Below are 23,280 nucleotides of genomic sequence, written 5' to 3' on the forward strand. Positions count from 1 at the left end.
AGCTTTCTTACTTCAGTTCCCCATAGCAGACTGTGCCAGCATAGGCCACTTCTACTCTCTTCCTGTAATATCTTATCAGACCCAGCCGCACCAGCTGTCATTTGCAATAACTTTCCCTGACATGGTTGAAATTCTGATGTGTTTTCTCGCTGTGGCAATTTTCTGAGTATTAAAAAATTGACGGTCCATTTTGATAACAAATCTTTTTCACACGCTAATAAGACACATCCTTTCTTCCTCACTTCTAAGTCCTGGGGCTACAACTCTTCACTGGCTACAAAGCTATAGCTGTATTCTTCCAACCATCCACATGTCTCAGTTTTTCTTCTCTTCTGAGGCACTATGAGCAAATTACGTGATGGTCAAAGTGAAGAACTAACGTCACCAATGAGAGCCGGACACAGCAGGGCCAGGAGCTGTATAGATCTCACATCCATGCCTCAATCAAGGCTTGCAAACCCCTCTGCTAGTATAGACCTGTCCCCCCTCTCAGCAGGTCTGCCAATCATCTGCACCAAAACTACCTACTGCTCTTGCTGTCTTAGCCCCATCTCATAACTCAGCCAGCCATCTGCATCTCTGTTCAGACCTACCTCACTCCCCTCCGTTCCAGTCCAGAGCTAACCGACTCTGCCACAGAGCTTTCCATTGTAGCTGCCTGTTAAAACACTGTCCAGGTGAGCGGGTGCTGCCCCAACTGCCCAGCCCCGCAACTCCTCCCTCTAATGCTGGGACTATCAACCACTATCCCATTCTCCAAAAAATGAAGCCTGAATTTGGCTTAAATTCACAGCTGTTGGGTCTCCTTTCTGTACAGCACTCTTCCCAGCTTTGATTTGCCCTGAACCCCCTTGGACTGGGCTTCTCCGATTGTCCCGTGGTTCAATCAATCCAGGAGAAAAGTTCCCCTGGCATGCTCAAGTGCCCAGCTGCCTCCTCACTCTCGGTCGTCCCAGCAGCTCACTCCCCTTTATTGCTTGGCCAATTTTCCTGCCCCTGCCTGTTTTGTGCCCCCCAGAGTGGCGTGACAGGGGCCACCTGACTTTCCTTGCTCTGCACCTTGTAAAGTCATTTACACCAAATCATGTAAAATGCTTCAGTCCTGATCTGGTGGTGTGTTACCCACCAGATCACCAGTTGGGTGATCCAGGTCCTATTTACACCAGCCTTGGTGAAGCCAGGGAGCCCTGTGACCCGTCACTCTGAGTGCTAGTCTACACCCCAGCAGCACCAGTCTTTCCTGCCAGCCCTGCACGGGCGGCTGCCACTGGAGCCAGCGGGAGTCCCGAGTGAAGTCAATGGGTGTGTCATGCGCAGAGACCTGGCAGGGTCACCACGAGAATTCTGTATCCTCAGTGACCACTGCACTGGTGAGTACTGAAGAAGGGGCTTGAAATACGTCAGGTACAAATCCATCCTTTTCCACACGGACCAGGAGATTCTGGTGTCTTCAAAAATAGAATTAGCAGTGACCCGACACTGGTGGGGTGACCAGACAGCGAATGTGAAAAATCGGGACAGGGGGTGGGAGGTAATAGGAGCCTATATAAGAAAAAGACCAAAAAATCAGGACTGACCCTACAAAATCGGGACATCTGGTCACCCTAGGTGCTGGTGTTAGACCCTGGAAACTGATGTCCTGTAATGATCCCAGGACTGGACACAGTCAGAGCAGAGGCTGCCTTCTTTCTCTTCACTGGCTCCTCTCCCTGCCTGTCTGATCTTTGCCTCTAGCAGGCGTTGCAGCTTCGTCTCTCTTCCCCTGCCACAGAAGCCTGGGTTACCTCTCCTAGACATCTCAGCAAGAGATATCCCCGGGATACACGTCCTGGAGCCTGGCCTGTGCTGTTATGAACCTTCCCCACGCATGGCCTTCCAAAGCGGCAGTGTGCCAGGCATCAAGGTAAAGCCCAGAGGAACTGCTGCTCTGCTTTGGGGAGCAGGCAAAGCCCAGCAGTGCTGGCTGGGGCAGGGTTTATGGGTCAGCAGCGGCATCTGGGCCTGATGAGATTGCAGGATCATGTGACACGGATTCTGCTGTAAGCAGTAAAGGTAAAAGAAGGGAGAGAGCCGGGGGGTGGGGGGCGGGGGAGAGAATTTGCTGCTTCAGAAAACCAAAGATCGGCCTCCCAAAGGTGCTGAAGCTCAAGGCTTTTCCAGCCCTGCCGGCGAGCTGCTTGGGGCAGATGGAAGAGCAGCCAGGAGCAGGAGTGGTTTAGTTAAAAGCAAAGTTTCATTAACATAAAAGGCAGCCGGTGAAATTGTTTCAAGCAGCATAATTCACACTGGAGCTAATTCTTGCAGGGAAGCAGGAATCATCTCTCCTTGGTACTCCAATAACCCCTTCTCTGACCCGGCTCGATCCAAAGGGAGCTAGGGGGCAGGGGCAGAGAAACCAACTATGCAATGAAATTCCCAGCTACAGGAACCAGGCGTCAGCTGCCTCCCTTGGGTGCGTTTCCCAGCCAGACACCTGACGTGCCCCCCTCACCTGTCTTTCTCCTCCCCAGACTGAGTGCTTCTGATAACTGGTCAAGGCACAGGTGCTTGGGACCTCTCAAGAGCTAATCCAAGATCAATAAACATACATACTGAACTATCCAACAGTGCACTTTGCAACCTGATCTGGACTCTTTGGCGCTCTCGGGCCCTGCGTTTGTCCCTCACCCTCTGCACTGCTGCTGGGATGGGACTGTCTTGGGAGCAGCTGGATACATTCTCCACCGCTTCCACCCCCACAAAAATATTGGGTCAAGTCAAGTGAAGAACAGATGGGCAGGGTGCTAGAATGGAGAGAGGATGGCCTGCTGGTTAGGGTGTTTGCCTGGCATGCAGGAAGCCTATGATCTGTCCCCTGCTCTGACACAGATGTCCTGCGTGACTTTGGGTAAGTCTCTTAGCCTCTCTGTGCCTCAGTCTCCCATCAGTATTATGGGGATAACAGCCCAGCCCTGCCTCACAAAGGGGTTGTGAGAGGAACACATTAAACATTGTGAGGAGCTCAGTAGCTGTGGTGATGGGGGCCAGAGAAATATACCTACCTTCTGAGAATACCCCTGTGCAGGGGGATGTCCTAGCTGGTGCAAAGACTCTACAGCCCTGCTCCCCATCCCCCATGGTATGGGCAGAGACAGGAGGAACTAGCCATTCCTTTAGGTTGCACTGGATCTGTTGCCTCTTATAAAGCACACAATACAGCTGTTATGAGCCATTTTCTGAGCACCTTTTCAGTGGAACATCCATTCACTTCAGTGGATTGGCAGAATGTATGTCCTGCATCGTCTTCCTGAAGTAGATGTTAAAAACCAAGTCCTGTCTGTCCCACGTGGACACAAACTATCCCAGGGCAATGACTGGAAGAGGAGGGGTTTTGCCCTGGTGCCCTTGCCAAAATGCCTCCTAAGTTGTGTGGTGTTGTTGTCTAGCTGTTGCCCTCCAATCCAGAGGTGGCTGCATTTCAGTGGTAGGGGATGGACACAATTTGTGAAGCCCTTGGGGATCCTTGACAGGAGCTGTAGAAATGTACGATTATTAACAATCCATTTGTAGCTGCATCATGCTTACCAGGAGTAATTGCTTGTGGAATCACCCTATCACAGGGTGGCATTTTGTCTCCCTTGAGGCTTGTGAGTCTGCTACTGCCTGGAACTATACAAACCTGTTACTTTAGCTCAGACAGCAGAGGCTTGTGGTTTTAGATCCAGAGCTCCCAGCATCAGTCCCTGCAAGTGACCCAGCCAGAGTCCTTGTTACACTTGTACAACCCCCGTAGAGTACTAGACATTTATTTAAATACATGTCACTGAAACAGATGAACGTAACACAGTGTTTCACTTCATAGGTGGCCCAAATCCAGTTGTTTGCAGCTGCAACAGAATTCCCAGGAAACTCTCCTCTGCTGAAGATTTTTTCTCTGTGGTGAGATGGGAATAAACATCCCTCTCACTGCTGCATGTGCTGATCCTTGTGCTTTTCTGCTCTGATTTCCAGATCATCCTCATTCACCTGCTGTTGTGCCTGGTCACTTTCTACACAGTCTATTACATGATTGGAAGCATCTGCTCTGGAGCTTTCAGGTGAGGCTGCTCTTTTTGAACTGAGCAGAGCAGATCTTACACTGAGCTCATCCGAATGAAATAAGGGGATCTGATTCAGTTAGCACAGTGTTGCCTTCCCTTGACTGGACTCTTCCAAAATGTGATGGTTAGGGTATGGGAGTCCTGCTTTTCTTTTCCCAGCCAGAGCCATGTGGCTCTTGCTCAGTGGTTTGTCTCACTGCTGAGCACTTATTTTATTTTCAGTCTAGTTTAGTGTTGATGAAACATACCAGGCTGCACAGCCCTGGAGCCTGGCATTCTCTTTATCCACAGAACAATGACAATCCAGACAGCGGCAAGGTGAGCTCATTAATGTGCCTCACACTGGTCCAGCAAGGCCATCTCTGTGTAGCTAAGGCACCTATCACGTCAAGGGTTACATCTTCAAAGCAGAGTTAGGCTGGGATTTTCAAGGGAATGTAAAGGAGTCAAGCATACAGGCCCAGATGCACAAAGATATTGAGGCACCTAACTCCCAATGATTTCAATGGGAGTTAGGAGCCTAAATACCTTTGAAGATGTGGGCTTCACCTCCCACTGAATTTCACTAGAAGGTAGGCTCTTAATTCCTGAGTCTCTTTTGAAAATCCCAACCTAAATTATTGGCCTCTCTGCTGAAAGTATCAACAAAGGGGGCCAGCGAACACGAACTGGAGGAGGCAGTTTGTGTGAAGCAGACACCAGCCCAGTGGAAGCTGGACAGGCTGCCCCACAGGCTAGCAAACCAGCTTGCAGATGGCACAGTGGGTGCCATTTAAATGGCAACACTTGTCAGCCAATACTACACAGGCTCCATGTTTATATCCTGTTCTAAATATAGGGGGGCTGTGATATGATGGATGTGGAGATGCTCTGGAATAACTTATGGGCACTGTATGCTGACCTGGTTATTGGCATTTTACTCTATGAATACAATGGCTTAGTTTCAGAAGGGGAAGCAAGCAGGAAGGGAAAGAATGGCAGAAAATAAGTCACTTCTAAGCAAACTCTTGAGAGTTGTTGAGGCAATGCCAAGGCTGGAAAAGGCCTGGGAATGCAGAAGAACAAAGGACTTTTGGGAGGGTGAAGAAGGAACATTCTTTCTCTCTCTCTCTCTCTCGGAGTTGTTTGGAGGAACCAGAGTGAGACACGGGCACCCAAAGGGGTGTGAGAAGAATTTAGGCCTGCCTAGGATACCACCAGGGGATGATAAGTCTTTGGTTAAATAGATGTGTGTAGATGGTTGTTTTAAAATTATTTTTCTCTAAATGCTTTGTTCCTACTGAAAAATAAACAATGAGCTGGTTTAAGAAGGCTGTTGGATCACTGTATAGAATTCCACACCAGGAGGGGTAAAGGCACAAGGCCTGCCACCTGAGGGAGAACACAGAGTGGATAGAGATGCAGTTGGCCCTGTAACAATGACATGCGGTATCTCAGATCTACCTGTGTAGTAACCATTGCAAATGTTGACTTTTTAGTGGGGATCAGTGTAACAGCCCTTGATCATTTTTAATTTCCTAAAATCTTTTCTCTCTCTCTCTTTTTTACCCCTTCCAGGCTGGACACATTTGATGGACTTATCCCCTTTGAATTTAACACAGAACCATCTCACTCAAATCCCAAATATCTGGGTAAGTGGTGTGGGGCAATGAGGCCGCTTTGGAATGGATAAAACCACAGGGATCTTTCAAGGCCAAAAGTGTGTTAATGTCTGACTGGGAGAGAACAGGATGTGTGAGGTTGGAGGGATGGACTGTGAGCACAGCCACTGGGAAAACAGTGAAGTGGTCCCTTGCTATTGCGAGGAGACAGCACTGTATTTCTTTGCCTTATGGGAATGGACTTTGTGTACTGGTAGGACCTCCCATTGGAATCAGCAGAATCTGTATTCCAATAAACTGTGTCAGAACATTAACTCCAGGATAATTTTGAGGTTTTTCCTTTGTGTCCCATGGGCAGGGACTCTGTACCTCCAGGGCTCCCTGCTGTGAGATGTATCTGCCTTTACTCCAGAATAAGGGTTGTTTTCCCTTCTCATTTCTCTAGTGAATTTGCTGTCCATGGAACTGACCTACTTCACCAGCGGCCTTCTCTTTGCTGCTCTGCTGAAGCGATGGGTCTGGGACTACGCCATCACTGTCACACTGGTCCACGTGGCACTGACGTCTGTAGGTGAGTTTGAGCCAGGTGGATTCCATACATGATGTAGTGTTTGTGTGAAGTTTGTTGAGTCATCTGGAGAAAAAACAACTGTTTTCATTTTGAACCCATACAAGCTCAGGTTAAGCGCCTACCAGTCTTCCTCCCAAGCTAAGCAGACTCAAGCTGTCTCAGCGCTTGGATGGGAGACCTTAAAGACACACCCAGGTGTTAGAGGAAGTGATGCTGATGATTCCATTGGTAGCGCTTCTCCCTCTGAGTCAGTATCTGGCCAGCATACCAGTGCTGTGCTATACTGGGGGGCAAAGAGTGCTGCTAGACCTGCTGTCTCTTGCATGAGATATAAAACTGAGGTCCTGACCACAGCGTCCCAGGGCACTTCTTGTAAGGAGTGGGTTGTTCCAGTCAAATTAATTTAACTAAATGCATTCAACTGTATACTTCAATGCCCAATACAGTTTCAACTGGAAGTGGGTTTTTTCCTTCCTGTCCTTAGCTATAGTATAATAGTGCTGTGTGTTTTTACACCGCTGCTGTTTTCCACCCTAGCAGTGGCTGATGTTCAGTGGCAGGTGCATGTTTCCAAATAGCTCCATGCCCTAGCATGGTTTTAAGAATAAATCCAGCAGGAATTTCACAGTTTCCCTACAACTGGACCTGAAACGTGCCTTGGTGACACAGCGACTTTGATAGTTAACTGGACCGTGACTTTTGCAAAATGTCATGTGTCATTACCCAGTCACCCACACGCTTTTCTCTTGCTCTTTTAAAAGCTGCCTTCCTTCCAGTGCTGTGTATTAAAGTTACTACCTCCGATTTATTCCTTTTCTTTCTCCTCTTCCCTGCCCTTTCCTCCCCAGCCCCTTCCTTTTTTGTTATTTGTTCAAAACCGAGATCTGAAGTCTGTGGCTTGACCCTCTCTCTGGTAGGAGTAAACTGGGGCCAGCCACTGTTCAGAAATTTGCCTATAGCCGCTGGAGGTGGTATAGGGGCTTCAGGTGGGTTGTGGAGACCCTGATGGCTCTGGGCATGGCAAAAGGGGCTGTCAGGTGGGAACTGAGATCCCTGAAGGTTCTGTGGCACTTGGCGGGGCTGGTAGATGGAACTTCAGGGCTCCGTAGGGTCCATGGCAGTTGGGGGATAGACCCTTGGGGCTCCGTAGGGTCCATGGCAGTTGGGGGATGGACCCTTGGGGCTCCGTAGCGTCCCTGGCAGTGGATGGGACTGGTGGGTGGAACCTCAGTGCTCTGAAGAATCCATGGCAGGGGGCAGATCAGAATGCACCGATGCAAACTCCCTTTCTATTCCTTTCTCCCTCCCCATGCTATGCCCCACTACAACTGAACATAATAATATTTAAAAGACTAATGATCCAGTGAGACCAAAAATTGAAAACAGCTTCAAAGTAAATATGAACATTACAAAAAACAGTGCTACTGAAATGGCTTCCAAATGGGTTTGTCACTTCTAGTCCTGGCCTGCGTGTTTGTTCTGTCCCATTAACTCCTGCGCCATGTGGAACAGCCTTTTTCTTCCTACCCATAGCGGCTACAATGAACGCGGGGGAAGAGGGCTTCATTTGTCTTGCAGCACAAGTTCTGCAAGGCACATGCCACCATCTGCGTCCCACTGGTGCTAATGGGGTGGAAACGGACCCATCATTCCTCAGCAAAGGGGCTGAGAGCCTGCCACCCCCGTCCATTAGCTTCCTGATTCTGTTTTTAGAGAGAGACTAATTGCTTACTCACAAACAAAGCCATTTTACCAGGGGAAAAACAGCTCCCATTTATCCATGGGGAGGCGTGGGAAGGCCATGCAGCTTCTGATCCACATTTATTCTGCCTGCCTATTAGGTCCATTGCATTGATCTCTGAGATGGCATGATTTATATGCTCAAGGCTTGACATGAGCGACTGCAGCCGCTTCCGCTGCAACCGCACAGCTCCCTGTCTGTCGGAGAGGAACTTTAGTGCTCCAGGATTGAGATGGATGGACAGAGAGAGTAGGGAAGGCAAATTAATGGATGACAGATGCATGAAGAAACACATGAGGGAAGGAATGAGGAACAGATATATGAATAGATGGATTGACTAGCAAAGAGACGGATGACCTAGGATCGGGTATAGCAGAACAGAGCAATAGCCTATTCAGTCCAGCATCCTGTTGTGGCCAATAGTGAATGCTCCAGAAGAAGGTAATGAGCCCCTCTCACCACTATGCACTCCGTTGCACAGACTGCACCTGACCAGTTGTGCAATACTAAACTCTAGAGGACATCTGCTTTCATAAGGATCTTAGAGAAACAAGGTGGGTGAGGTAATACCCACAGCTCGAAAGCTTGTCTCTCTCACCAACAGAAGTGGGTCCAATAAAAGATATGATCTTACCTACCTTATTTCTCTAAGATCCTGGGACTAGCGCAGCTCCAACAACACTGCATTCATGAGCATCTGTAATTCCTGTCCCAGATCCTGGTACTGTGATGCTAGACTCATTCATAGACAAGACCGATCCTTTTTGAACTGCACTAAGCTGCTTACCACAATAGCAGCACCCTGTGTATAGGACCTGATCCAAAGCTGGGACATCCATGGACTGCAGTAGGCTTTGGCTTGTGCCATATTGTATCCTAGTATTTAGCCATTTTAAATTTGGATAGGCATTTAATATATCCCTTGTTTTATTGCCTTTTACTTGAGAGTGCCCTTTGGTAATAGAGTGGCTAGAAAGCAGCCTGACTGCCCTTCTGTGTCCCATTCATTATTTCAAATCCCTCAGTCACATCTCCTTTTACTCTTCCTCCTTCCCACCGATACACGTCTAGCCTACCTCCCCTGCCCTTCTCTGGGCTTTTCCATACATGCATTTTTAGACACAACCTGTCTCTGCGGGGCCTTTAACACTCTTAACACAGGGTGCTTTAATTCCATTTAATGTAACTTGCTATTCAGAATCCAAGTGAGGAGTTTAAGTTGCTTTTCCCCCTTTGAGAAAACGAGCATTCAGAAAATCAAAGTAACTAACCTTAGTAAAAAGAGAGCATAAAGCACGAATGTGCCTGTCTCTTGCAACTTCCACGGGGGGTCTCAAAACCCATTCGTGAGTTAAATCTACACTCTGGAGCTGGAGCTAACAGCACTTCCTTTTTTATAAACAGTTGGGAAAACTGTCAAAGCAGGGGGAAGTGACATGTCCCACAAAGTCTGTGGCAGGCGTAGCACAGGGTTAGGGTCTGAGCAGTTTAGTTCCCTACTCTACACAGACTTCCTGCGTGGCCCTGGGCAACTCATTTAGCCTCTGTGTCCCAGATCCACAAAGGTGCTTAAATCCCAGTTTTAGGCACCACTGCAATCCACAAACTCCCCTGCTTGGCTGGCGCTGAAATGTTCAGGGTAAAAGTTCCCCCTGTGCCTACGTTTCTGCCTTTGAGTATGCACATTGCTGTCTCTCTCTAGGCATCAGGACACCAATCTCAGGCCTAAGCCCCAGAGCAATGCACAAACTGGTAGAAGAGCGGTAGAGGAGCATCTATCTCTCACCCACAGGGCCTGATCCAGCAGATGTGCTGCTCAGAGGCTGCCTACTGGATCAGGTTGTTGCCGGCACCCAGTGCCAGAGGCGAACAACAGCAAGGTTCGTTGCCCGGTGTGCGTCACCCAATAATCACAACGGGGTGGAGAAGCAGAAAAGTTTATTTGCAGCTGCAAACAAGGTACAGGGAGAATAGAATCTCAAATCCTGCACACAGAGCAGGAAGTTACACAGGCTTTTATACATCCTTTCTTCAGCATACTTGTCCAATAGCAAGCTGCCCTAAGTATCCATATAGCCAGCCAATCCAGTTACCAGTTAGTTCCCTTGTTCTCTGTACCATCTGTTAAACGATACATAAAGCTGCTTTATTCAGCATTGTTCTTCCGTATCTGCCCTGTTTGGCCTTGTTTAGTTTCAGGCAGTCTGACTTTGCAACATATTGTTGCAGATCCTCAGCATAACTGCTGCGAGTGCCTCCAGGCTGGGGGGCCAAGGACACTTGGGCCTAGTACGCATAACTGGTGCGAGTGCCTCCAGGCCGGGGGGTGTGTGTGTGTGAGGGGGGTGGGGGTGGGAGGAGGACACTTGGGCCTAGTGCGAGGGGGCTTCATCGACACTCGAGGTCTTCCATCCCCTCGAGTTACCTAGTGACCATACCCCAGTGTCCCCAACAACTACTCCCTCCTTTGAGAACACTCAACAGCCTTGGCTCTGAGTTTTCTCACTTGGGCTACTTACTTCTTTACAATAAGACTTTGCATAAGCACTTTGTGATAGCCCTGAAGAGAATGACTTATTAACTTTTGCAAAAGGGTCCTGACACATGATACTGCACAGCATAATACCATTAATACAAGCAATACAGGAAAGAGAAGTTTCAATAACAAGCTAAATAAACCACCAAGCCAAAACGACAAACCCCAGCCTGAAAACAAGGTTTGCAACCAATCGCTCTCGGGGGCAGTATAGGCAACCTGTGCTCCGGCTCGGGCATGGGCCTCAGCCTGTACCACCTTTTCATAGATCTCATAACTGCTATCATTTACATATACACAACATCGGGGCCCGACGAGGGCACAACCCCCCCCTTGGGATGCCAAGAGATAGTCCAAAGCCAGCCTGTTTTGGAGGGAAAACGTCCTGAGCTGCTGTACCTCTTTATTTAATGTTTTTACTGCAGACCCTAAATCACTAACCGAGTCCTCTAACTCTAAAGCAACTTTCTCAAGTACCATTTGCAGCCTTACAGTATAGCGGCCTATGCATGCCGTGGCTGGCCCGGTAAACAGTGGCGCTATTCCCAGTACAGAGCACCCTACAAGCTTCTCGGTTGTGAGGGAATTTTTTATATTGCCCTCCAATGCCGTAGTCAGTCGCCGCAGGGTCTTTTCTCGTGACTCAACAGGGGTATCTCGGGCATTTCTAATCTTTCCTTTGGGCAGTGTGGCAGTTATTGACAAATGAGGAACTCCATGAGCTATATAACAGCTACCTGTCCGGTTGCCTGGCAGCACCTTGTAAGCCTTTCGGCCACATACAAAATAATGACCCTGTAGGGCCCAGTAAGGACTGTTTTTTAAGGGGATTCCTGGGATATTTAAGGCTGCTTTTCCAAACAGTTCATATGCCCTAAGGGGGCATCCCATCCTCCTGATTGGGTACAAGTGGGAGTGTTTCTAATTGTGCCGTTCAAATTACACTTGCCATAGGGACCACTACAAACCCACCATTGGCTTGTTACATTGGAGATATTAACTGGACGGCAAGTTATATTTCCAAACCCTTCTTTTGTGGTAAGATTATTCGTAAGAGTTTCCCCAAAAGGGGAGGAACCATTACACCCACACTGCTGACCTCCCCTCTTGGTCTTTATCCAATACCCATCAGCCCACTGTGTAATAACACAGGAGCTCTTTCCCACAGGATGCCCATAGTGATCAGATTGGTTTCGGGTAAAAGAAAATACTCCCTCAGTGAGTACTGCAACTGAATACTCCTGGTCCTGATAGGTGGCTTGCTGTAAAGAGGTCTTGTTCCAGAACGGCGAGTCCATTCTTTCCTGCTCTTTGGTGGCGGCTAATTCTGCTAGGGTCAGGGGCAGCATGTCAAAGGGCATTCCCGTTTTGGGGGACAGTGGAGTTGGAGTACATACCCAGCAATCAGTCTGGTTTGTTAAAGTAGCAACATGGTACACAAGCGAAACAAAGGAGTTATGCTCCCGATATGCACAGTTTGGAAATAATACAGAGAATAACAATGTTACCCAATTAATTACCACCAGAGTCTTCCCAACCCAGGGTCTCCAGTACCTGGGTGGGCCCATTTTAGCGTTAAGGTGCCCGCTATTTGTGCCTCTTAAACAGTAGCTTTAGCCCGAGATCGTCACTAGATGAGGAGTCAGCAGGTTGGACAGTCCACGGTTCTGCTGACGAGGGGGCAGGTACTGCCTTCAGAGGAGAGTGATGGATCCAGTTCTTGTGTCCCTCGACCTTTGCTGCTGTATGGGAGATCAGCAGGACGGTATAGGGTCCTTTCCACTTTTCCTGGAGAGGCTCGTCTTTCCAGGTACGAACAAGCACAGAGTCGCCGGGCTGTAAGGAGTGGACGGGAGAGTCCAAGGGGAGAGGCTGGGAATCCTTGGTATACCTGTGAAGAGACAAGAGAACAGCAGACAGGGAACACACATACTGAGACAAAAAACCATTACCCAACTCCCATTCCCCTGACAGAACTGGGGTGCCATTCATAGGCCATGCCCTTCCAAACATAATTTCAAAGGGACTAAGCCCTAATCTACCCTTTGGGAGAACGCGGATATGGAGTAGGACGAGGGGCAAAGCATCAGGCCATCGCAGGGAGGCTTCTTGGCACACGTTTGAGAGATGCCGTTTAAGGGTCTGATTGGTACGCTCCACTACACCACTGGCTTGTGGTCTCCAGGGCGTATGGAGTTTCCAGGGGATCTGTAAGGCATTTGAGATGTTTTGGATGATTTTTGACGTGAAGTGTGTCCCGTTGTCAGATTCCATCCACTGGGGGAGTCCAAAGCGAGGAATGATCTCCTTAACAAACTTGAGGGCCACTGTTCTGGCAGTGCAATTACGGCATGGGAAGGCTTCTGGCCATCCGCTGAACCGATCCACTAAGACGAGGAGATATTTGAACACTTGGGTCCGGGAAAACTCAGTAAAATCTATTTGCCACACTCGTCCGGGGACTGGAGTGCGTTCTAGGGCAGCTTGTGGCACAGGATGTCCCGGTCGGGGGTTATTCTTTTGGCAGACTAAGCAGTCCGCTTGTACCTGGGCAGCCAGAGGTCGGAGTCCAGAAGTGATAAAGTATTTTCCCATTAGTTGGATAAGTGCTTCCCTGCCAGCATGAGTGGTTTGATGTAGTTTCTGCAGCACTGGCCAGATCAGGCCCTTTGGTAGGAGGACCTTCCCTGCCGGGGAATGGAGTCATCCCTCCTTTTCCCGGAGACTGAGTTTGTCAGTTAGCCATCTCTCCTCCCCAGAGTACTGAGGGGTTGGAAGCTCCCCTACTGATGGGATAAGGGCATGCATATGGGCGTTCTCAGTCTGAGGGGATGGCAGGGTGGCAGCATGCTTAGCCTCTCTATCTGCCCAGGCATTACCTCTGGCCACATCTTGATCTTCCCTTTGATGGGCTTTACAGTGTACCACTGCCACTTCCGAGGGAAGTTGTACGGCTTCTAGGAGCCAGGGGATTTGGGGCCCGTACTTGACTGGGGAGCCTTGGGCTGTCAGCATTCCCCTTTGCTTCCATAGGCCAGCATGAGCATGTAGCACCCCAGCATATTTTGAATCAGTAAAAATGTTGACCCGCTTTCCTTTTGACAGTTCAAGTGCACGGGTCAGGGCTATCAGTTTGGCAAGCTGGGCAGAGGTCCCAGCAGGCAAACCTTCAGCTTCCACAGTGTCATGGAGGGTCACAACAGCATAACCCGCCCTCCTTTGCCCATCTATTACAGTACTGCTACCATCAGTGTACCACTCATAATCTGCATTTGGGAGGGGTACATCCTTTAAATCCAGACGGCTGGAGTACTGGGCATCTATGATCTCTAAACAGTCATGTTCCTGTTCCTCTGTTTCTGGCAAGAGAGTGGCTAGGTTAAGGGAGGGGCAAGGCTGTAAGGTGACTTCAGAGTTCTCTAACAGCTTAGCCTGATACCAAGCAATCCAAGCCTGGGTGAGCCAGAGCCCTCCCTTTGCATCCAATAAGGCTCGGACCATATGGGGAGTATAGATTTGCATAACCCCTCCCAATGTTAGCTTCTCGGCTTCCTCAAGCACTAGGGCAGTAGCTGCGACCGCCCGTAAACATGCCGGCCAACCCTTTGCAACCTGATCCAGTTGCTTAGAAAAATAAGCCACGGGAGGTCTCCATGCTCCTAACAGCTGTGTGAGCACTCCTAGGGCCACCCCCTTTCATTCACATACATACAACTGAAATGGCTTAAAGAGATCCGGCTGACCCAGAGCCGGGGCTTCCATCAAACTTCCTTTTCAAGATTTTAAATGCCCTGTCAGCCTCTGGGGTCCAACAGAATGGGTCATGATCTGCTCCTTTTACACAGTTGTATAGGGGTTTAGCCCATAGTCCAAACTCTGGGATCCATATCCTGCAAAAGCCTGCCATACCCAGAAATGCCCTGAGCCGCTTGCGATTACTTGGGGTAGGAACTTGGCATATAGCTTCCTTCCTTTCGTTTGAAAGCTGACACTCCCCTTGCCATATGTGGAACCCGAGGTACCATACCTCTGGGAGGGCGATTTGAGCCTTACTCTGTGCTACCCGATATCCCCGGAGTCCAATAAAATTCAGGAGGCTCACGGTGGCTTTAAGGCAGGGGGTTTGACCCACAGTGGCAATTAACAAATCATCTACATACTGCAGAAGGAGGGCCTCCTCATTATCCCACTCCTCTAGGTCCCTGGCCAGAGCCTGGCCAAAGAGGGTGGGGGAGTTTTTAAATCCCTGGGCCAACACTGTCCAGCAAAGTTGCTTTTTAACCCTATTTTGGTCCTCCCACTCGAAGGAGAAGATCTCCTGTGACGGGGTGGCAACTGGGATGGTAAAGAAAGCATCTTTCAGATCGAGGACTGAAAAATGGGTATATTGTCCCCCTATAGAAGCCAATAAGGTATACGGGTTAGGGACAAGAGGGTGCAGAGTCTTAACCCGTTCATTGACTGCCCTTAGGTCCTGTTCCAGCCGATACGTGCCATCAGGCTTCCATACGGGTAGAATGGGAGTGTTCCAGGCTGACTGACATTCCCGGAGAATACCATACATTAGGAATCGATCTATAGTTTCCTGTAAACCTTCTCTGGCTTCCCTCTTGATTGGATACTGTTTTACTTGCACTGGGCCTTTCCCTGGTATGAGCTGAATAGTAATGGGGGTCTGGTGGGTGGCCTTTCCTGGGATCCCTGATGCCCACACGAGGGGGTACACCTGGTCTTCCCACGGGCTCCATTCTGGGGCTTGCATAGCTGAGGGCTCAACTGCAAGGGTCATGATCCATGCATTCTCAGGGGGTAAGGTAAGGGTTATTTCATCCTCAGTAAAATGCAGGGTGGCACCGAGGTGACAAAGCAGATCCCGTCCCAGCAGAGGTGTTGGACACTCAGGGAGGTAAACCAGCTTGTGGGATATAGTCCTGTTTCCCAAAGCGCATTCCGCTGGGGCATACACTGGGCACTTGATGTCCCTGCCTGTGGCTCCCACCACAGTAAGGGAATCTGCTACTGGCAACTGAAGGGGTCGATTTAAGGCAGTTTGTGCCGCTCCAGAGTCCACTAAAAAATCTATTTCTGAGCTTCCCACCCGCATCTTTACTCGGGGTTCCAGGGGTAGGGTGGTCCGTCTCCCCTGACACCCCTATTCCTGCTCCACCATCGCCATCATAGAGGCACCCCCCTTTTCTTTCCTCTTTGGGCGCTCATTTTTCCAGTGTCCCTCTTGTCGACACAAGGCACACTGGTTGCGACCCAGTCGTCTCTCCTGTGAGCCCGGACGTTCGCATCCACGGCTCCTTCCTCCCCGGCCACTTCCCTTAGTGCCGGCCTGTACCGCTGTTACCATCAGTCTCACTTGCTTTCTCTCCTTCTCTGTCTCTCTGACTATAAGCTCGGTTTGCAGTCTCTAAGATTTGTGCCATGGTCATGCCCATTAAATCCTCCTTTTTTTGTAACTTTCTCTTAATATCAGGGGCTGCTCTGCTCGTAAAAATTCCCTTAATAATTGACTCAGTTGCCTGATCATCAGGGTCTGCATTAGTGTTCTGTCGAATCGTGTCCCGAATATGCTGTAGAAAGGCCCCTGGGCTTTCTTTTAAATCCTGCATTACTTCATATGACTTTGCACAATTATTATGTTGGACAGCCGAGTGACGGAGTCCATGCAAAAGCAACTCCTTATAGGAGGTAAGGCGGGTCATATCCCCAGGATTATTTGGATCCCACCTGGGGTCTGCTCAGGGGACTTGTGCATCCGGGTCAGGGACATTAATACGACCCCTGGTCGTACCGTTTCTGCGCTTCCTCCCTTACCTTGGACACAACCTGTTGTCTTTCAACCTCAGACAATAGGGTTCGCAGGAGGATGTTACAATCATCCCAGTCCGGCTTGTGGCTGCTAAGACATCCCTCAAAAACTGAAATAAACCTACTTGGGTTGGTGGAAAACTCCCCTGCTTGTGCTTTGAAAGCAGCCAAATCCACAGGGTTAAAGGGCACATGAGTATAAACCTGCATAGTCGTGGCCGGACGCCTGTCCGATCCAGACCGGGCGACTTTAGTTTCGGTGATTAAGGGGTATAACCCAACCGCTGGGGACTTACCTGGTGTGGGTGTAGGGGGCGAAGGGGACACCGGCTCTGCCATTACAGTGGGGGTGGGGGTCTGGGGACTAACATTAGCTGCTACCGAACCAGTTGGAGTCAGATTACATTGCTGTAAAATATCTGGTCGAGTACATAAAGCCAGAAACAAATGCGCATACATATGTTCATTCCATTTCCTTGTTCTCTGACAGAACAGGAGTAACTGGAGGATCGTGTTGTAATTAATTGACCCTCTTGGTGGCCACCACTCCTGGTCCTCTAGTTGATATTGAGGCCAGTCAACTGTACAGAATCGTTTTAATTGACTCTTAGTCATCGGATCCGCACCAAATACCTTCCAGTTTGCCAGAATGCATTCTAGGGGTGTACACTGTGCCCTAACCCCCGAGCTCTGTCCCTGTCCCATACCTACAGGGTAACTCTGGGTGTCCCCAGGTTCCAACAGAGCATACAATCCGGATTTCAAAAGTTTCCTACCTTATCCAAGGGACCGGTTCCTCACCGTTGCCCGCAGCTGCTCCTCCCCTATGTCCAAGGGACCGGTTCCTCACCGTCACCCACAGCTGCTTCTCCACTATAGGGGCGCATTGCACCGTTGTGCCCTCCGGGGTCGATCAAATCACGTCTCCTCCGAGGCCCCCGATGAACTCACCGGTGCACGCTGGGCATCGGTTCTCGCCGCAATCCTCGACCTCCAGGAGGAGTCCAGGCAAGGCTAAATAGTGGCCTCGTAGCCCACCCAGGGACACCAAAAGCTGTTGCCGGCACCCAGTGCCAGAGGTGAACAACAGCAAGGTTCGTTGCCCAGTGTGCGTCACCCAATAATCACAACGAGGTGGAGAAGCAGAAACGTTTATTTGCAGCTGCAAACAAGGTACAGGGAGAACAGAATCTCAAATCCTGCACACAGAGCAGGAAGTTACACAGGCTTTTATACATCCTTTCTTCAGCATACTTGTCCAATAGCAAGCTGCCCTAAGTATCCATATAGCCAGCCAATCCAGTTACCAGTTAGTTCCCTTGTTCTCTGTACCATCTGTCAAACGATAACATAAAGCTGCTTTATTCAGCGTTGTTCTTCCATATCTGCCCTGTTTGGCCTTGTTTAGTTTCAGGCAGTCTGACTCCGCAACATATTGTTGCAGATCCTCAGCATAACTGCTGCGAGTGTCTCCTGGTGGGGGGGCCAAGGACACTTGGGCCTAGTACGCATAACTGGTGCGAGTGCCTCCAGGCGGGGGGGAGAGGGGAAGGACACTTGGGCCTAGTGCGAGGGGGCTTCATCGACACTCGTGGTCTTCCATCCCCTCGAGTTACCTAGTGGCCATGCCCCAGTGTCCCCAACAAGGTCCCATTCAAAATCTGGTTGGAGGAGAAGGTGCTTCTGCCCACCTTATAACTTTTAGCCCAGTGGTTAGGGCACTCACCCAGGATGTGGGAGACCCAGGTTCAATTCCCTCCCCTGTCTGATGGGGAGAAAGGACTCAAACAGAGGTCTCCTACCTCAGGAGTGTGCCCTAACTACTGAGCTATAGGACACTCCAAGGTGAGCCTCCCTCAGTCTCTCCTGTTGAAGGTGATGTGCTTTGGATAAATGCTTAAAGTGTCATTGGGCCAGAGAGAGGAAGTAAGTATGATTCTATAGTCTAGAGGTTAGGACACCCATGTGGGAGGCAGGAGGCCCACATGCTGGTCAATCTACTCCAGTGACTAATTGTTTATAAAAAGTAAACAGCTCCCACAGTAGAGATGGAGGGAGCCCTCCCCATCAGAATAGCCCATAGTTCAGCCGTTAGAGCACTCTTCTGCATGGAAACCCGTGTTCAAATCCTTCCTCCCCATCAGGGGAACTGAACCTGAGTCTCCCAGCTGAGTACTCTAACCACTGGCTCCTTTTCCTTCCTGTATTTTGTGTGGAGTGCTGCAGGTGCCTAACTCAATCCCACAAGAAATGATTGAGGCAAGGAGCTCCTGACTGTAGATTGCAAGCAAAGCTAGATGCTTAAATCCCTGAGCGGGGGATTGTTATGATCTCCCATTGGCTAGCTAAGGCAGCTCCCTGTCTAGTGTGGATCACATTGTACAGTGCATCTCTCCCTGCATTCATTGAACAGGAAACCTAGGCAGCTAACTCAGCACTTGGCCCTCACTTTGTTCCTGTGATTTTCCAGGCACCTCAAAGTTTAGCATTTTGATGCTCAGCATTGCAATGCCTAAGTCCCTTTGTGGCTCTGGGCCCCTGTGTTCTGAAAAAGGGAGCGAATAGTACATCACAAGGGTGCTGTGAAGATCTATGCATTAAAAGACTGTAAAGTGCTTTGAAAGCTACTGATGAAAAAGTGCTATAAAAGAGCTAGGTGATGTTATCTGCTGCTGCCTTCTGGTCCTGGAGTGAAGTCCTGGCAGAACTCCCATATACATCCAATGGGACCAAGATTTCACCCCTGGGTTTTAACCTCAAGACCTCTCATTATTCGTGAACTTAAAAGTATACAGAAAGATCTCTCTATTTGCAGGAATAAAAGTCCAAATGTCTCATAGGGAAGCATGCTATCGATTTTAGGTGCAGAACAGATTGTTTCAAATTTAATTAACAGAATTAATATTAAATATTTTTAGGAAGCTAATTAAAAAAAAACCCCCACACACAGTCCCCTGAACCATTATTAACTCAGGTTTCAGAGTAACAGCCGTGTTAGTCTGTATTCGCAAAAAGAAAAGGAGGACTTGTGGCACCTTAGAGACTAACCAATTTATTTGAGCATGAGCTTTCGTGAGCTACAGCTCACTTCATCGGATGCATGCTGTGGCCCACATTGATTATCATATGCATTGTGAAGACAGTGGTCACTTTGGATGGGCTATTACCAGCAAGAGAGTGAGTTTGTTTGTGGGAGGGCGGAGGGTGAGAAAACCTGGATTTGTGCTGGAAATGGCCCAACTTGATGATCACTTTAGATAAGCTATTACCAGCAGGAGAGTGGGGTGGGAGGAGGCATTGTTTCATGGTGTCTGTGTATAAAATGTCTTGTGCGATTTCCACAGCATGCATCCGATGAAGTGAGCTGTAGCTCACGAAAGCTCATGCTCAAATAAATTGGTTAGTCTCTAAGGTGCCACAAGTCCTCCTTTTCTTTTTATTATTAACTCAGACACAACAGTACCAAGACTCTGAAAGCACAAGGAATTGAAACTGACTGATCCACTCTAGTTTCATTTCAGAATAGCAGCCGTGTTAGTCTGTATTCGCAAAAAGAACAGGAGGACTTGTGGCACCTTAGAGACTAACCAATTTATTTGAGCATAAGCTTTCGTGAGCTACAGCAGTCTCTAAGGTGCCACAAGTCCTCCTTTTCTAGTTTCATTGTTTAGGATGAGTGAGATTCACTCAAACAGGGCAAATGGTGAATTGGATTTTTTTTTCATTTTTATATTGAAGATGTTGCAAATTAAGTGTCTTTAAAATCTGATTTTAATCTTAAGAGCAGAGCCAACTCTTGTGGTTTTTGTGTGTATGCCAGTCTCACACTATATGGTATTTTTCTTAAAGCCCCGGCTCCTGGAGCCAGGTGTTTGAGATAGCTTCAGCTTTCATAAGCACATACACACATGCAAAATTCTAGCCCTTCTGATTGTGAAGAGAAGTTTGAAAATGTGACCCCTAATGGCTCTGAACCAGAAAGCACATGAAAAGTACCCAGAATATTTTAAAGACTTTTGATTTTTTGGGGGAGGAGCCTACCATGATTTTGAATACTTGGGACTGGTTTTTAAGCATGCCCCTTAAAACACATAACTACACCCTTCAGCAGGAATACTGCCCCCTTCTAATCTATGGCTCTCAACATCTTTCACACTGAGCCACGCAACTTTCCCCACTGCCCACCCTAAGAAACCCAATTAGCCATTTAGTGATGGGTAAAAGCATGACAACGTTTAAGTGACTTGTGCCCCTGCAAAAACAAAAACAAAACCCCAAACCACAGAAAACAATCCCCAACCAACACCACACCACACATAGAGGAAGTTAGTGATAGAACCAGAAATAGAACCCAGGAGTCCTGATTCTTTAGGCCCCAGCTCTAATCACTAGACAGCACTGTTTTATCAGACTATTGATGGTTTTAATCTCATGGAGACTGTTAGCACTGACATGTTTGATCTGTCGTTTACAGCGATGGAACAGTTCCCTTTGGTGTGGCACTGGTGGCTAGCACTTGGTAAGCATTCAGATCATTTCCAGGTGGGCTCCCTTTATTTCCTCTTCCCAATACAGCTGTTAAAGGGGCACAGATAAGCGTGCGAGCCCTACAACTATAACACAGCTAAGATGGTTTGAATAGTCTAGAAGCAACTGCTTTGATTCAACCACAAGTGATTTTTAAAACTACTGAAGCACACCAGCTGGGAGTTTGGTTTGGCGTCTAGCCCTGGGAGTTTGGTTTTTAAGTTAGTGATGGAGGAGGATGCAGTATCAGATATTGGCAGTGCATTTCAAATACCCTTTTGCCTATTTCTTCCAGGCAGTGGCCTCTTTATCATGATTTTCAGTGGAGAACTTGTGACCCACTTTGCTTGCCCTGACTCCAGTGATCCCACTTTGGACAGCGACTGACATTCTTGAGAGATTCAAGATCAAGGTACTTTACTTCCTAGATCTCCAAACCTGAGCATTTCATCTGAGCAGTATTTATAGGGGCTGCAGTGAGTTCAAGTAGCCGGGCTAAAAAGAAGAAACGTACAATGCTTTCTGAGGAGTAACTATGCAACTGTGCACCACAAGCACTGAAGAGACCTAAATCCTACTTAGCCGCCTCAAAATGATCCAGCATGGTTTGGCATGAATAAAAGCCATTAAGCTCCTTTCATTTGAGAGAGGAAGGTCAAAGAGAAGCTCGTACTAGAGAAACGCAGACTATTCCTCTGTGGGTAAGCTGAAAGGTGTTGACAGTCTATTTGGTCAAGTTTCCCCCATGGACTGCTGTGCAGTTCTAGGCATTTGGAGTTTTGTAATTCCCTATCTGCTGTTTAAAGTGCATGTTCAAATCCAATCCTGTGTCTCGTATGTAATAAGCACACTGATAATTTGATTCAAGAGTGTCACTAGAGCATATAAACTGTCACTTGTATTTTAGTCATGGTCTAGGGGCTAAGCCTGCTGTGCCTGTCCCTAAAGATCACTCCAAACAAGCAGCTGGTGTTCTAGCTACAAGCTTCTATTACTCCTGCTATGAGAGCAGAGGGTGCTTCCCCCCATGAAGTGCACGGATAAGATGTAAATACAGCTCTTGTCCTTCCAGGCAATAGGGACTAGCCTTGCAGGGTTTTTTAATTTTAAAAAGGAGCTACTGTTATGAGGTATTTTTGGTATTTGCAATGCATAGGGTGATAGTGATGTTCATGGATTTTAAGGCCAGAAGGGACCATTGTGGTCATCTAGTCTGATCTCCTTTACAACACAGGTGACAGAATTTCCCTGAGTTGATTCCTGTTTGAATGAGAGCAGATCTTTTAGAAAAATATCCAATCTTGATTTCAAAATTGCCAGAGATGGAGAATCCACCAATAGTTAATTACCCTCACTTTAAAGTTTGCACCTTATTGCTAGTCTGAATTTGTCTAGCTTCAGCTTCCAGCTATTGGATCTTATTACTCCTTCACTAGCTAGATTGAAGAGCCCTCTGTCATCAAATATTTGTTCCCCCAAGCAGGTACTAACAAACTGATCAAAGTCACCCCTTAATCTTCTCTGTGTTGAGCTAAACACGCTGGATAACACAAGGAGCTCAATCCTTTAACCTCTCTTATGGCTCTTCTCTGAACACTCTCCAATTTAGCAACATCCTTCATGAATTGCGGACACCAGAACTGGACACAGGATTTTAGCAGTGATCGCACCAGTGCCAAATGCAGAAGTAATATAACCTACTCGAGATTCCCCTCTTTACATTATGTTTGTTACATAATTGGCATACTGGATCAGAACCCTGGTTAGTCTAGTTTCTAAGAGAGACTGGTATGAGATGGGAGTGCAGGCTGTAGTTCTGCTAATCCCAGCAGTGGATGACCTGGTGTTAGAAGTATCAGAGCCTGAGCAATGAGAACTTCCATTCTGCAGCTTGCCAGGATGGCAGCACACAGATGGGACTCACTGGACTACTTAAACTGGCATCTCCTTCTCCCTGCCACAGCTTGTCAGGAACCAGCATGCCAGACGAGAAATACAAGGCACATAAGAGGGGAGGATGTAACAATGTGATAGGAGGGTTACCATTTTGTCCCAGGCCTTGCAGTTCATATCTGAGATCTCACTGAGGGGAAGAGAAAATAAAGTTCACTTGTGGGAAGGCAGAAGCCCATGTCATATTTTTAAAGCGAGCTTTGCACACATTAGCCGAGAAGTAACCAACGGCAGTGACTATCAATGCCTGTCTGTGTTGATCATGCCTCCTTGACTTTTGTTGTGGCCTGTGTGAACGAACTGTAATGCAACCCTGCAAAAGAGCTGGAATACAAACATTTGGAGGCAACGGCATGACATTTTGAAGCAGTACATAGTAAAATACTCGTGATAGTTTGTACTGCTGTCTGACTGAAGTGCAGCAGAGGAACCAGATCTTATTACACAGCAAAAAC

At 48.2% G+C, this 23,280-nt stretch overlaps 1 protein-coding gene and 1 long non-coding RNA gene across 4 annotated transcripts; both read left to right on the forward strand.

The window, feature by feature from the left end:
* The first annotated feature begins 1,000 nt into the window (after positions 1–1,000).
* Positions 1,001–23,188, forward strand: LOC102938420 (transmembrane protein 244). Of its 3 annotated transcripts, none has more exons than XM_007064879.4 (6): positions 1,025–1,903; positions 3,991–4,076; positions 5,637–5,710; positions 6,126–6,251; positions 20,820–20,864; positions 21,168–23,188. In XM_007064879.4, the coding sequence occupies exons 1-6, from the start codon at positions 1,868–1,870 to the stop codon at positions 21,257–21,259; spliced, it is 459 nt and encodes a 152-aa protein (XP_007064941.1). In that variant the 5' UTR covers positions 1,025–1,867; the 3' UTR covers positions 21,260–23,188. The 3 variants fall into 3 exon arrangements, with proteins under 3 accessions (XP_043388154.1, XP_007064941.1, XP_043388155.1); XM_043532220.1 differs by lacking the exon at positions 1,025–1,903 and adding an exon at positions 2,637–2,887; XM_043532219.1 differs by lacking the exon at positions 20,820–20,864 and having other exon boundaries at positions 1,001–1,903.
* LOC122463321 lies at positions 19,246–19,889 on the forward strand. Its single transcript, XR_006286566.1, has 2 exons — positions 19,246–19,319; positions 19,797–19,889. It is a non-coding gene; the product is annotated as an uncharacterized LOC122463321 (long non-coding RNA).
* Positions 23,189–23,280: the final 92 nt, after the last annotated feature.

The sequence above is a fragment of the Chelonia mydas genome, chromosome 19 (genome assembly GCF_015237465.2).
Source record: "Chelonia mydas isolate rCheMyd1 chromosome 19, rCheMyd1.pri.v2, whole genome shotgun sequence".
Classification (NCBI taxonomy): domain Eukaryota; kingdom Metazoa; phylum Chordata; order Testudines; family Cheloniidae; genus Chelonia; species Chelonia mydas.

Coding starts and splice junctions, on each gene's coding strand:
- LOC102938420 (XM_007064879.4), top strand. CDS start 1,868: ATGGCCTTCCAAAGCGGCAGTGTGCCAGGCATCAAG. Junction 4,077..5,636: donor ATCTGCTCTGGAGCTTTCAG/GTGAGGCTGCTC, acceptor TACCCCTTCCAG/GCTGGACACATTTGATGGAC. Junction 5,711..6,125: donor CTCAAATCCCAAATATCTGG/GTAAGTGGTGTG, acceptor TCATTTCTCTAG/TGAATTTGCTGTCCATGGAA.